Here is a 14137-nt window from a genome sequence, read left to right as displayed (position 1 = left end):
CTGTACCTGAGTGCATGTATGCAGTAGATCACCTTGGGCATATTCTTGCGATCATACACGTCAGTCGTCTCTGGATAGAATATCTGAAAGGAGAAACCGTTATTAGTCATCCACTCTTTCTTTTGCAGCCTCTGGCTCCCTTCCTAAGCCAAAAATTGGAGCAGCCTATTGCTAGACTCCTCATTATTATTATTTACAGTTCTCACCCAACACCTGGTTTGGTAAATCAGTGTTTAATGATGGTAAATCAGGTGAGCTGGTGATGGAATTGCTCAAATCCACACACTAGGAGGGGGCGTCCAGGAGAAATCTGGAACCGAGCTTTGTTTTTTGAACTAGCTCACAAGATTTTAACTACTTTCCTCAAAATGAGAAAGTCTTGTCGCATTTTACTGTATTTATGTTTATCTGCATCTATATATCTGCATTTTTACATGGAAAAAACACTCTTACTGCTAAAATAGATGGTTTTAAATAATGTGTTTAGGTGCCTTCTGCCTTCTTAAGCCAGCCACTGCCTCTTTTCAAACTGCCACTAATGCGGCCTGACCGGGCATCTGACAAGGTAAGTGCCAGGGTCCCAGCTCCACTCCACATCGCTTAAGAGTGATAATGGGGAGAGAGAGCGCCATCTACCCACTCAGAAAGAACACGACCAATTGTTCTCTTTCTGACTCCAGCCGCAGATGGCAAAGCAGCATGGATAGGGTCTGGCAACACCTGGGCCATAGTGGTAGCGCATTAGATCACTGAGCCAGAGGAGTTGTTCTTTAAATTAAATTACAATATCATCATGAATGGATCAATAGAAATGCTCCAAATGTGACTTTAGGACACTGGGGAACTCCATGTATTTATTATGTAATATTATTTAGCATGCTGTTTTAAATTCAATTAGATAATCGCCTCTAAGGCATTGCTGATATCTGGTTACATCTCCCAGGCCTGTTTCACAGTGGTGGTTCAGGTGGCTTAAACAGCTAAAAGGTCTAAGTGCTTCTAAGTGCTGACATCCCAACAAATGAATACAATGTGGGGGATGTGGTATTATTCCCAAGGTACTACTTTCTTGTGTGATGTTCCTTTAAATAGCAATTAAAAAGAATAGCAGCAAAATAACATTCATAATACATACTTTTAATACATTAAATAAACAAATTTAAGTGACACTGGTATTAAAATCCAAATGCTAGGCTATTCATCAGCGAGCTGTAACACATTTCAGCTGATGTTCGTAGCTTAACCACATCGTCAGCAGGTGCTAAACCACTGGCAGGCCGTGATTGACAGCTGTCTGTGTCAATCCTGTGTCGTACGTTCATGTTGGCCATAAAGATCCATTGAAGGGCTTTTTAGTTCTTGCAGGTAAAAAAGGACAGACCTCTGTTTCTACCTGATGATAACAGCCTGTATGCTCCCCTGTACACTGCGCTGGGTTTCAGTTTACAGCTGGCTGCAGCTTTAGCTTTCCTGCCCTGAAGGGGAAAGTATTTGCCAGGTACTGCAAACTCAATCAAACTGTGCAAGTAAGCGCACGGTCCAGACCACATCAAGTAATTAGGGTGAACAACAAACATTTGCACAAAGTAATTGTTGTGCAGACTGTTTGACTGTCAACTGCCAGGATACAGTTCGACACAGTAATACAGTTTTTTTTTCACTTCAGGCACACAAGCCAAAAAAAGAAAAAGAAAAAACAATAGACATTTTCCATTACTATTCACCCATGTAGGATAATAGCTTTTTTCTTCTCATTAATCATGCATTTGTATTATGAATGGCTTCGTAAGGTTCCACCCATCCCCCTTTAAGACAAGCTGACAGCACTAACATAATGGGATGGTGTGTGTTTGATGCATGAGTTTACTCCCTGAGTGAAAGTCTAATGAACTCCACTGTTATCTCTGCAAAAAGCAGGAACTCGAGATATAATGACACACCTTGGGAGTGTTAAACATTCTGCAAGCAGTGTGAGTAGGTGTGTGTAGGTGTGTGTGCTACAGTTACTTACGGTCTATTTTAACGTTTAGAAAACTGTTATTATGTAGGGGACATAATATGAGTGTAAAGCTACACTACAGGTCCAAATATTTGTGGACACCTCTTCTTATAAATGCATTCAGCTACTTTAAGCAGCACTTACTGCTGACACAGATGTGCAAAGCCACACAGACACAGAACTTGTCTAGTCCCTGTAGAGAATCTGGCCAATAGAATAGGACTCTCTGGAGCAGGCGTGGGCTAGAGGGGTTTAAAGCCCCCAGGATTGAGCTGTGGAGCATTTGTGGAACTTTTGGGATGAGCTGCGGAGTTAGGAATAAGGTGGGTTGGTGATCATCAAACACCCTGGCCTGACTAATGCTCTTGTCGCTGAATGCAATCAAATTTTCACAGCAAAGCTGCGCAATCTAGCAGAAAGACATCCATGGACAGTAGAGACATTTACTCCAACAAAAGCAGGATAGACTCTTTTCTACACACTTGAATTCTGAAAAAACGATGAACGATCAGGTGTCCCTAAACTTTTGTCAATATAAGAGTATGTTTAATTGCGTGTCCTGACACTGTATAAATACAAGTGTGTGAGTGGGTGTGTCTGAGTTCACGGAAAGACTCACCTTTGGCAAACCCACGGACTCCATAGCTCTGAGCCACTGGACTGTGTTGTCTGTGTGTCTGAAGTGCAGCCCTGTGCGCTGGACAGAGAGAGACAGAAAACAATAAGCAGAGCACACAGTTAGAGCAAAGCAAATCCCTCAACCCTTCGTTAGACGTGTTTGTCTGTGAATTAGCCTCGTCTACCGTTTGATTATCTATGGTCTGAGAGTATGAACAGAAGCGAGGTTAAAGGCAAAACGCTGCGCTGCCGAGTTCAACACAAGTAATTGGTTTCTCTTAGCTCGTGGGAATATGATTTTCTGGAAGTAAGGATGTCTGTGATGCATTAGGGATACAGCGCTTCCTGCAAAAGCAGTGGAACTGCTTTCACGTAAAGAAGTTCACATAAAGAGCTTTAGAATGTGCTTGAGCTTGGAGAACACAAGATTCATTTGGACGCAAGCCAAATGCTCCAGCTTAAATTGTGAACCTAAAAAATTAGCTTGGTTAAAAATTTTAATTGATCATTTCCAGGTTTTCGCTTCATCCCAAATGTAGTTGATTAGCCAAGACATGCTAGGTGACCACATCTTAATTGCGTAGTTTTGCACTCAACGTGATGTTGCTATACAATGCAGCTGCTTTCCAAGGCCAATGCTGCAGTCGAGGTAGAGCGGGTCCGCGGTAGGACTGTTCTTTAAAAAGTCCTTCCTAGTAGTCTATTGGTCACACAAATGGAACGTGACTGGAAAGATCCAGAAAACCTGTGTGCTTTTTCATTTCTTCACAGAATTGATTTATAATTATAAAAACTAACTTTTTAAACTAAAAATTTAAAAACTAAAAACTCTGATCCAGAGGCTATTTCCATTTATTTCCATGTATGTGCCCAGAGAACTATGGGTTATCTAGGGCAAGGAAGGATACATCGACCACCTCGACCAATTTTATAAAATGTCATAAAACGACGGATACAGAGAGCCACATAATCACATGTGATTTAAAATCTACACAGAGAAAGGAAGCCAGTCTTTTGGTAAGCAAACAAATGCTAACATTACTATCCTAGCCCTGTATAGCTTGTATCTTTCAGATCGAGAACAGCCAGTTCACAGTGGGGGGAAAATGTATAAAATGGATCAAATAAATAGTTTGAACAAACAGATTTTTTTAATTGTAATTAACATTAATAATTGTTATTCCATGTTGTCAGCTATAGCCCTAACCAGCTACATAAGATCTCTTGGTAAACTCTTGGTAAACATTTTTCCCTCCCCATTTATTATATAAAGCAACATACATTTTGTTCAGGGGTGTCTTAACTTTTGCATATCGCTGAAAGTACACTACTTGGTAGGAACTGCATTGATATTTTAGATTTTATTCATATTTACAACCACATGGAAATTCAATATAATAATATGTGTATGTGTAAAATATGTGATTAACAATTTGTCTTTTTTAAAGCACAAGTGTCCCAACTGTCTGCTTCCCATTTGTCTTTACATGCGAACACACTCCATTCACACTCATTTTATAAACATATGAAACATAACAACAGTGAAAACGAATCATAATCAGCTTCATGCTCATAACTGCAGTTGCAATTTAAAGGCTGATTATGTATTGACCGCGACAGGCCTACCTGCAGTCTGATTTTTGTTCATTTTACAGAGAGCAGCATTTGGAAAACTATAGGAAAAGTGTGTACAAACATTTTTAATCAAGCTGTTGCTTTAATTAGGATTTCAGTAAACCTTAAATCTGAGTGTGATACCTTGTAACGGTCTTGGTCTCGGTCATAGATCTTCTTCTCAGACACCATCTTAGGTGCAAAGAACTTGGCAAGCTTGCCAAGGTAGACGCCATTCCGCAAGCCCTCCTCGAGCTCCGTGGTGGAAGGGAGTTCCTCCTCTAGGCAGGCCTCCATCCACCTGTAAACAAAAGGATCAGACACTTACTTTCTCTGCTGAGGACCAGGCTCTAATTCACAAGATGAAGCTGAGAAGAAGACCTCAGTGTGTTCTTAAAAACCTCGGATGCCATTCGAGCACCTTTTATCAGTGAAATCAGAGGAATGAAAAATTCGAGAGGTGACAGACCTCTGTGCGGTCTCCGAAACTCTCCAAGAAGCTACATATAGCACAAAGTAAAGCTATTTTTAAACCTGTAAGAGCTAATAATAAAATATTGATGGTGAACTACAGTTAGACTCCTGAAGATCCTTGTTTTTCACCACAAAGCTGTTGGTGCATGAGGAAGGATGCAAAAAAAGAAGAAGCCAAGCTAAGTGGAGCATAATGGAGCGCAACAACAATCACTGGCCACGTTCTGTCGGACTTAACGTGTTACATGAATGTTGAAAACCCACAAATGATTTCCCTCAAAGCACAGGCAGCAGCATTTCAGTTCCTCAGTGATACACAACCTAAAGGTTACAACCTCTTTTGTGTTATACTGTCTCACTTCCTAGCATTAAGGAGGTTAGCTTTCACCACAGCAACATGTAACCTTGGACTGTGCCTCGGTTTGTTCCCCTTTACGGGGTAAAGATGGCGGTCCTCGAACCAGCTGGTCAATATTGGCTTTTCCACAGTTAAAGTTAATGGTCAAGGTTAAGCTTGGAACAGAAGAAGAGAGTGGTGATTTTCCCAACCCCGCTAGATGTCTACAGTGAGCGGGCTGTCCTCAGAAAACTGCACTTTCATTTGATCTCTGCTATGATTAGCATGCATACGTTTCCTTCCTGTCACACTAGCTCAGCAATGATTTGAGGAGAGAAGGAAACTTGTCGTCCTTTATGTTCGGTGCAAGTACGAATGAAATCCTCCAGCACACAGAAATACGGACAGACACAGCACAGTTTCTCAAAACCACAGCAGATATTCAGAGCCTGAACTTTTGGCTTAGACATATATGTACATACATATCTTGTTAGACTGGAGTCTGTGAGCTTTCTTCTGGTGTATCACTTTACCTATAAAAAATACACAATCCGCATTGTGCCAAGAAAAGACATTATATTATGTATTATGTATTATTATTATTATATAGATTGATTATATATATATAGTATATAGTTTGATTGATTTTCTGTCCTATTGGATTCTGTCTTCTTGGATGAATGCTAAAACTTTGATTGACAGCAAGACAGGCCTAACATATTATGAGATTGACACATATATTTACTATCAGCTGTTTATAACACTTAAAATGAAACAACATCATTGCTTAATTCGTTTCTTTACTTATTATTAACTGATCTATTGCATTGGGCTTAACCTCCCCACCCCACCCACCCACTGAGTAAACATGAGAGGACGTGCGCTCATGTGATCAGACTTCTATCTAATTTCTTTGGAGCTTACAGATAATTAGGCTACGTCCCGCTGGGTATTGTGTTCTGTGTGTATCTTGTCTATAAGTAAACTTGCTCCTGTGTTATGAAGCCTGAAAACCTCTTGTTGTTCTTGTTCATCAAGAAAGAATAGTCAATTAAGGTGCCAACACAATGTCCTTTGCAGTGATACTGCTGAAGACTCACATTTGGGACCCTTACAGGGGATTTCCACCAAATCATAGGTTCTGCATACTTACATAATTAAATGTAAATGTAGTCATTTAGAGTGGTTTAGGGTGAAATGGGCGGTTCTAGAGAGCTTACAGAGATAAAATAGCAATAGATTTTACCAGTTTTCAGACCTTTTATAGTAAACACAGGTAGGGTCTTCTGGTGATGCTATATTTGTACACTTTGTGACCTCTGGTTTCCTATCACATAACTAAGTTTGGAGTTTTTCTACAATAAACCATTTCACACCAAACCTTCATGAATCACTGTTTACATCTCAAATTCAAGTTTTTATCAATTTGCTTGGCCAATTTTTTCCTTTTTCTCCCAATTTGGTTCTGCCACCCACCCATTCGTAACTATCCCTAGGACTAGCAGTGCTCCTGACACTAGGAGGGTAAGAGCTTAAGAAATGTCTCCTTCAAAGCAAAGCCAGCCACCACCTCATTTCAAACTGCTGCCCATGCGACATCACCAGGCAGCAGACGCACTGGGGCGAAAGCGCTGGGTCCCCAGCTTCACCACACCAGCTTACAGACGCCTGTGAGTGACGAGAATTTGACATCAAATTGTGTTCTTAATAAAATTTCCTTTTAAGTAGCTTTCAAATGATTCAAATGTTATTGTAGATAAGTGTAAAGTGTGACTGTGAGGGACTTTAAGGTAAGGAACTTCCACAGAACATAAAGACTCTAGACGTACTAATTAGCATGGCCTGCACACAAGAATAGAGGTGTAAGAAAATATCCATATATCGAAGTGTTTTTATACTATGACAGTTTTTAAAAATTGCTTGCTTACAGTATCGCAATTAATTGAATCGTTACCCCTGTATGGTGATACGTATCATATCGCTAGGTTCTTGCCAGTACACAGCCCTGGCCCAGAACCAGACTGGGCAGTAAAACCTTGCTAGATACAAGTCTTACCCTTCAAACTAACTAGACAAGACAAATTCACTAATCGAGCCGTCTACATGCACATAACTAAGACATCCCAAGGCTGTGTATCAACCAAGCTCACTAATTCCCAAAAATGCAGGTGAAATGAGGCGGGCAGTGCAATTTCCTTTCCCTGTGGCGATCACTAGCCCGTGACCCACTGAACGACTGACCTCTGACATACTGAGACAAGGCTCCATTGTCATGGCACCTACACCGGCACAGTTCTTGTCATGCCTGTGTAGGGGCGCTGGCATTGCCCCAGGCACTGGAGAGCTGGCTGATGGATCTAAATGACAACGGCGTGTCCTCATTTCCCCTGGTCAAAAACATGGAGGAGACCTTTCTTGGCATGTGGCTTGAAATGAGAAGCAAAAGTCTTTTTTAAAGCAATTAATGTGTCTGGAGGGGAAAAGGCATCAGTCGTGGGTGATATTCGGTGCTGCTTGCTTGGTGAAATGACGATAGGCTTACATTCAGGATGGGAAGCCATACAAAAGGGCTATTGCATTACACAGAGCTGAGCTGCATACGCAATGAGCTGATTTAGGGGCATCGGCTGAAATGCCAGTACCGAGACACTGTTTGTAGAAGTCTGGTTAATGATTTGCGATGATTTTTTAAAGCTCTACATTAAAGGACTAGGAGGTGAGTGGCTTCACTGCTCAGCCTTGGGTTACTAAAACAAAGAATAGTCCAAAACAACCCATCCTTGTCCATTAAGGGGTGGCATCAGAAGTGGTGCTAACTGAGTGTTACTTCTAATGTCATTGGTAGATCGGGAATTTACAATTTGGTTGTAGGATCTGAACAATGTGGTTGAAAATGCTTGAAATGGCAAATTATTCAGTCTGAATGACTGTAATTTGAACTAGGCTGTCTTTATTACATGCTCTGAGATTTGGAAATGAACAGACTGCTGTCACGTAGATTCAAAATACAAATAAATACTTAAAATACTTAAATTAAGACTTAAAAACAGAAGAAAGAAGATAGACGTGCGTTATTTGTACTGCAAAGGATGCCAGATCGATGGAGATGGTGAAAGGCTTGTTTAGGTACTAAATAATAGTGGTGAACTGCCATAAATGCCAAAAAGCTTAAATACAAAATACTGCCTCAAGAATAATGCTCATTTCTCCCAGCCTTTCTATAAGATTCTCTGTTAAGGCTAAGCTGCAGCAATGCACTGGGACATTTTCTTGCCATTCTAAAATCCAAACAGGGATTTTTGAAGCTGATAAAAGCTATTCCATATTTGTAAAAGGCATTAATTTATCTCTGACCTGTTTTTTTTTTTACTGCATTTTTACAGTAACGTTCAGTAAAGAACATTTCCCCATTAAACGCTGCTGTATTATGGTATATGCATTATTATACGACAACAAAAAATGTACAAATGTAATAATAGCCATCAATAGCATATTTTAAACAAACAAAATTACTTAATGGAGGACTTGTTGATTGCAATTTGTACAGTAGTTAGTCTCTGCCCCAGAATCTGATTGGATGGGCAGCATTCTGTGTTTTTTTAACTGCATCTGAAATTATAACTATATAAAATAATTCTACTTCTGACTAAAACAAACAGATGTCAGAAAACGGATTTCATTAAAATGTAAGTCCACCCTCAGTATCTGCTGGTCTTCCACCTTCTAAGCACATGTACAAAAATGCACAGGGTGGGGGGAGATAACCAAGCGTGCGGAGACGGGGCTTAGTCAGCAGCAGGCAGTGTTGAAAGCATCCAATCAGAGGCTTTTCTGCAATCAGTGGAAGTAATAACAGTTGAAAGGTTGCCACCCACTGCTGTGTATCTTTATTTCATCATCAACTGAGGTCTGGATACAGACGCAACAGAACGGAATTGTCCACCACTAGGGGGCGCACTAGCCAGGGTTGGAACAGCAAAAGTGTGATTGTTTTAGGCATAAAATGACCTTTGTTCCACAAATCACTTGTTTTACTCAAATTCAATAAGGACTACGTATTTATGTGAAAATGTATAAAAACAAATGTTTAGAGTTTACTCACACAAGACTTTGGTTGACCTACAGTGACCTACAGGTTTGGTCAGATTGTGAAGAAGAGTGTAATCACTGATTTAGACACTGGTTTCCAAACCCTGTCATTGCTCCTAATCAAGCTTTTCAGTTTGGAGCTGTGACAGCAGAATAACCTGGAATTAGCCATTTACTCAGTGTGTTTGAGGAGCTGGAGAGCAAGCTGTAGGCTGTACAGTAAGTGCAATTAACACTGTGATGTTGCAACAGGCTACTTGTTGAGGAACTATACTTTGGTGGAAGGAATTGCTGAAAAAATTCCTTAAAAAAACACCATTAAAACAATGTATAGCTAAATTGTAAAATAAATATAGCTAAATTGTTGTGTAAAAACAACAGAACTCTCCAGATAATTTGCCTTCAGCTTGTGCCTACAGGCCCATTTTAGCCTCTCGGGTTCTGTTGCTTTACTTTATTATTAGTTACCTGAATTATTTATTAAAAGTTTGCATATTTAATCATATTCTATTTTCCAAACATTCTGTAAACACAATAAGCTACTAGAGGCTGAGGTATCATGGGTGAGGAGTTGTGCCTAAGGTCACCGTTACCCATGATTACAGTAACCCACAGCCTCTTCTTGCTTATCGTTGTAGAAAAAAATTGTTTTTCATGTAAAGGTTCGACACCAGTTAAGGATCCTAGAACCGTACATACATAATAAAAACATTTAGGAACCATTATTTTTAGGGGCATGACTGTGGTTTTAGGCATTCACACAGAAGCCTTCAGCCCTTGACATTGTAGTTCATGTACGTTCACAATTCCATCAACCTCAACATCTTCCCACTTCCTGTAGACCTTCTCCACCACTTTAAAGGGTAGTTTAATTAAAAACAACACAGTTGGATCAACAGTGGCTGAGACAACATGCTGCCCAAGCACGCATCAGCAATTCCCCGGCCACCTCCCACAAGCCTCGCTCTCTGTCAACACAAACTGATCAGCTGGAGATACTCCAGACACTCAACAGTGCATCCATTCTACTGTATCTTATTTTGGATGATAGCTTGATGAGTCTAATCAAACCTGAGGGGTTCAACTTTTGATGAAATACAAATTCCTACTGTTCTGATTTTAGTTTGCACAAAGAACACTCGCTGGATTTTGGGTCTATTGCAGAATAAGCTGTTCTGAAAATATCTTAAAGAGATTTACTGGATCACTAGTTTCAAGCTATTGATTCTGATGCCAAGCTGGGATTTGAAAGCCTATATCACATCTGGGGCCTATGATGGTGAACTAAAGAGGAGCCAGTGGTGTACCAGAACATGTGTGGGAGTAATTCCCTCGCAAGCTGGCAACATCGAGCAGTTTGTTCTGTCACTTAGAGAAATTTACTGTTGAGATTGTGCCCTTACAACATCACTTCACTTTCAGTTGCAAGTCTTGGCTTTGTCTGCCTTGCTGATTACACAACGTCCAACACCAGAGCTAGTTTGCGGTGATCAAAGGATGTGCGAAACACAATGAAGCAAAAATAGATTTGTCCTCTTAAGACAAAGCAGAACAACAGGAAAATAGAAAAACTTTTCTCTATAATGAACGCAGTTGAGTATTTGGGAAAACTACGATTTTAGGGTTTTATTTGGGTTTAGAAGTATTTAAGCAACAACCTGATGGTTTCAATAAAAAAAAAAATCAACCAAAAGCTTTAATTTAATTCAAGTAAAATTTCAAGGCAGTGCTCCAAGCAGCTTTAGGTAAGCATTTTTTGCTTAGGTAAACATTTAGCACTTTATTTGATAAATTATATTTCTAATATAGTTATATAGTAATATAGTTTAACTACATCAACAATGACTGAGAATTACTGGGAATAAATACAACAATGACAATAATATTTTACCTTATTTAAACTCTTACTGTATATTCAGTATTTACAGCTACCTTCCGGTGGAACCCAGCACATCTACACAGTGGCTGGTGTGAATTGTACGGACTAGACAGTAACTAAATAATAAAGTGTGTTCCTTGGGGAGAGCTCTGGAAATGATTCCTCACCACATTGAGTCATTTTTAGGTTCTTCTAAACCAACATATAAATAACTCACTGACCAACAACATATTCTGATTACTGTATATTTATAAATATAGACATTTGGTGGCAGTTTCACTATGAAACTGGTCCAGTTCTTAACCATACATGACAACCACCCTCTTAATAGCTGGAGAATCCCCATAAATGCTACCGTTACAAAGATTTGGACACCCTTGGTGTCTCAAAGTGTTTCAGTTTCTGTTGACCTGCCTGAGCTCTACCCACATGTGTTCTTTTATATATCCAATATCCATTCAAAAATTTGTGGGAAGGACGAAAGGAGAAGTGTGAAGGTTGAAGGAACAGCTTATTGAACAAACATTACGAGATTGTGAGTTTAATCTCTTATGAGGCCACAGCTGTCCATAGTTGGAAGTCCAGTGGAGGTCTGGACTACGTGGGAGGCTAGTAAATGTGAGCTGTTTAAAGATTTTGTGGAAGTGGTGGATATAGAAACTGCACGTGGATTGAGGAAGGAATGAGCTACCCTTATTTTCAGGTGAGGTAGAAGGAAGAAGAAGAAGTGTAAGGGGAGTAGTGACCTCAAAGCAACCTTCAGTAATTCATTAGTCTGAATGGCATTTTAGTGCAGTGCATACACGCCACTTTCCTCCGATTGTGTTGGTTGCCTCTTGATATTGGCAGTTGACTTTGCAGGTGGTGGTGGTGGCTGGCGTGTGTCGGACTCCACCCTAACAGTGTTGGGAGCATTGCATATGAAAATGTTGCTCAGTAGTCAGTCAGGTTAGTCAGTTTTGCTAATGAGTGGCAGCCATGTCTCTTCCTTGCTCTTATTATGAGTGTCTCAACTGAACTCCCACTTTTGGAGAGTATTTTTGACACTTGAAACTCTAACTGAAAGTGTTTAGAGTGGTAATACGAGCTGTTATTAGTGGACATGTCTTCTACAGAAATATGGTTCCAGTTAGGATCCGTCTTTAGCTGAATGACTGCATTATCTGGAAGGGGCCAAAATGGCCATAAATAATCGGTTCTTGTTAAAGTCGCTCAGGTCTGCCTTTTCCTTCCACATCCAACACATCGACTAGCAAAAGTGTTCAGTTACCATCTATCCCAGACCTTCATCCAAGACCTTCACATATGCTGTTGTTACAAGATAATTAATATTATTCCCCTGACTATAATGGTAATTATTCTATAATCAGTGTAGTTGATTAAGGTCTATCCCAGCTGTAACTTGTAGCAGTGAAGTCACAGTACAGACCACAGGCCTTATTATGCAGGCCTAATACTGCAAGGTTCCCATTCTTTTTAGGAAAACATTTTCCAGGACTTTTGCAGGAGGATCTTTTCCAAAACGTCCCTATATGACAGCAAACACACACCGGGCTGCTAAAAAGCCTCTCAGTATGAACTGGCTATCTATACATGGTTACTGCATCTTTTATGATGCAATTCTCTATAAAGCAGAAGAAAACAAACTGTACATTGGTCACAAAATTGGGAAATGGAATGCAGCTAGTCTCAATACAGCTGCCCATGCTAGCTAGCAAAGTTATGACACCAGTAGCTAATTATCTGAGTGGCTCAATAGCTGATCTTCTCCAGGATCTCACTCATATTTTTAGACCATTTCTAGGAATTCTCTTAATTTCCAGGACATGCGGAAACCCAAATTAACTCAACCAGTCAGCTGGTCAATACTTTCATTCCTCAATGATAAACTAAATGACTTGCATAGTGACAAACCAAAGTGGTGACCAACAAATATTGATTAATACTGATTGATTAATATTGACTGATTACTGCCAAAGTTACTCAGTAGCCATCTTTGCCACACCACTGAGCAGTTAATCCAGTCACACAAGACCAGGCTCCCATCTCATTGAACAGGGAGAGACCAAAATCCAGGAAACTGAAGGTCGGATTACCGTATTTCTCAACTCATATTTTAAACCACTGATGAGATTAGACCTCATAAATAGTTTGAAGCAATTGGAGGGGGGCTTCCTCACTGGTGCCACAATATAGTTGACTTTTCTCTTCTTGTGGCGTAACCAGCAGACTGATTGCCTCATTTTGAAAGGCAGGACTTTATCCATGAACAGGCGCTATGTTGAGAGTTACGAGAAATTAAAGTTCTACCAGGAGTCTCTAATGCCATCTCCAATTCACTTTTTCCTGCGTACAACCAGTTTGGACCCATCCGGCTGCCGATTGGGTCAGCTCCCTACTTACTTTATTGTTTAGATTTTGTCAAGACTGCAGTTTGTTTATCTTGCAAGCTTGCCTCTGGAGTCTTCTGGTAGAACTCCCATTCATATTTCAACCAGTGGCTGGTCTCCTCATTTATAACTTCTCTGAAAATCTGGTCCACACTGGTGCTTTTGACTGGGGAGCCATTTCATGGAAATATTTTGAATAATTTAGTACAGCAAGTGCAAGTCATACTCTAAATACATGTTCATGGGAATTGACAATTTTGAAAATAACAAGTCCAGGCAAGTGCATTTTACTTATCTCAACTGAAGGTGATTCATAGAAAATACTGGCCTGTTCCGGGAGATCTACAAACTTTTCTTCCTACTAAAAGACCTAAATATATACTGTACTGAAATTTATGCCAAATAGCCAATAACCAATAAATCAATGAAATTCTTTATTAGATAACTAAGAAGTTGTGAGCATATCTATTTCCAAAAGAACTGGCCACACAGTGGAAAAGTGTGTCATTTAGAGTAACTATTTTGTTAACCTCTGCACTGTGGCGCTACAAAGTGGGGCATTACAATGGCAATGTACCTCCAATTGTACCTCAAATATTTACATAATGGCTATTAATGTAATTTCACTAAGCAAACACATTAAAATTTTATAATTCATTTTTCAAGATGAGGTTGGTGACATTCCAAATCCAGTATCTGTTAGCAACATTAGCTCAGCACCACCTGTTCTTAACTAA

General features: G+C 39.9%; 1 protein-coding gene across 1 annotated transcript in view; it reads right to left on the bottom strand.

Moving 5' to 3' along the window:
* iqgap2 (IQ motif containing GTPase activating protein 2) overlaps nucleotides 1-14137 on the bottom strand; it is a 76142-nt gene that overhangs the window by 49713 nt on the left and 12292 nt on the right. The window contains exons 3-5 of the mRNA XM_072664522.1: nucleotides 4376-4532; nucleotides 2619-2696; nucleotides 7-83 (exon numbers count right to left, since the gene is read on the bottom strand). Coding sequence (XP_072520623.1) covers nucleotides 7-83; nucleotides 2619-2696; nucleotides 4376-4532 — 312 coding nt within the window. The remainder of the gene's footprint in view (nucleotides 1-6; nucleotides 84-2618; nucleotides 2697-4375; nucleotides 4533-14137) is intronic.

The sequence above is a fragment of the Salminus brasiliensis genome, chromosome 20 (genome assembly GCF_030463535.1).
Source record: "Salminus brasiliensis chromosome 20, fSalBra1.hap2, whole genome shotgun sequence".
NCBI classification, from domain to species: domain Eukaryota; kingdom Metazoa; phylum Chordata; class Actinopteri; order Characiformes; family Bryconidae; genus Salminus; species Salminus brasiliensis.
Note: the sequence above shows the minus strand (reverse complement) of the source record. Positions and strands in the feature narration are given on the sequence as shown.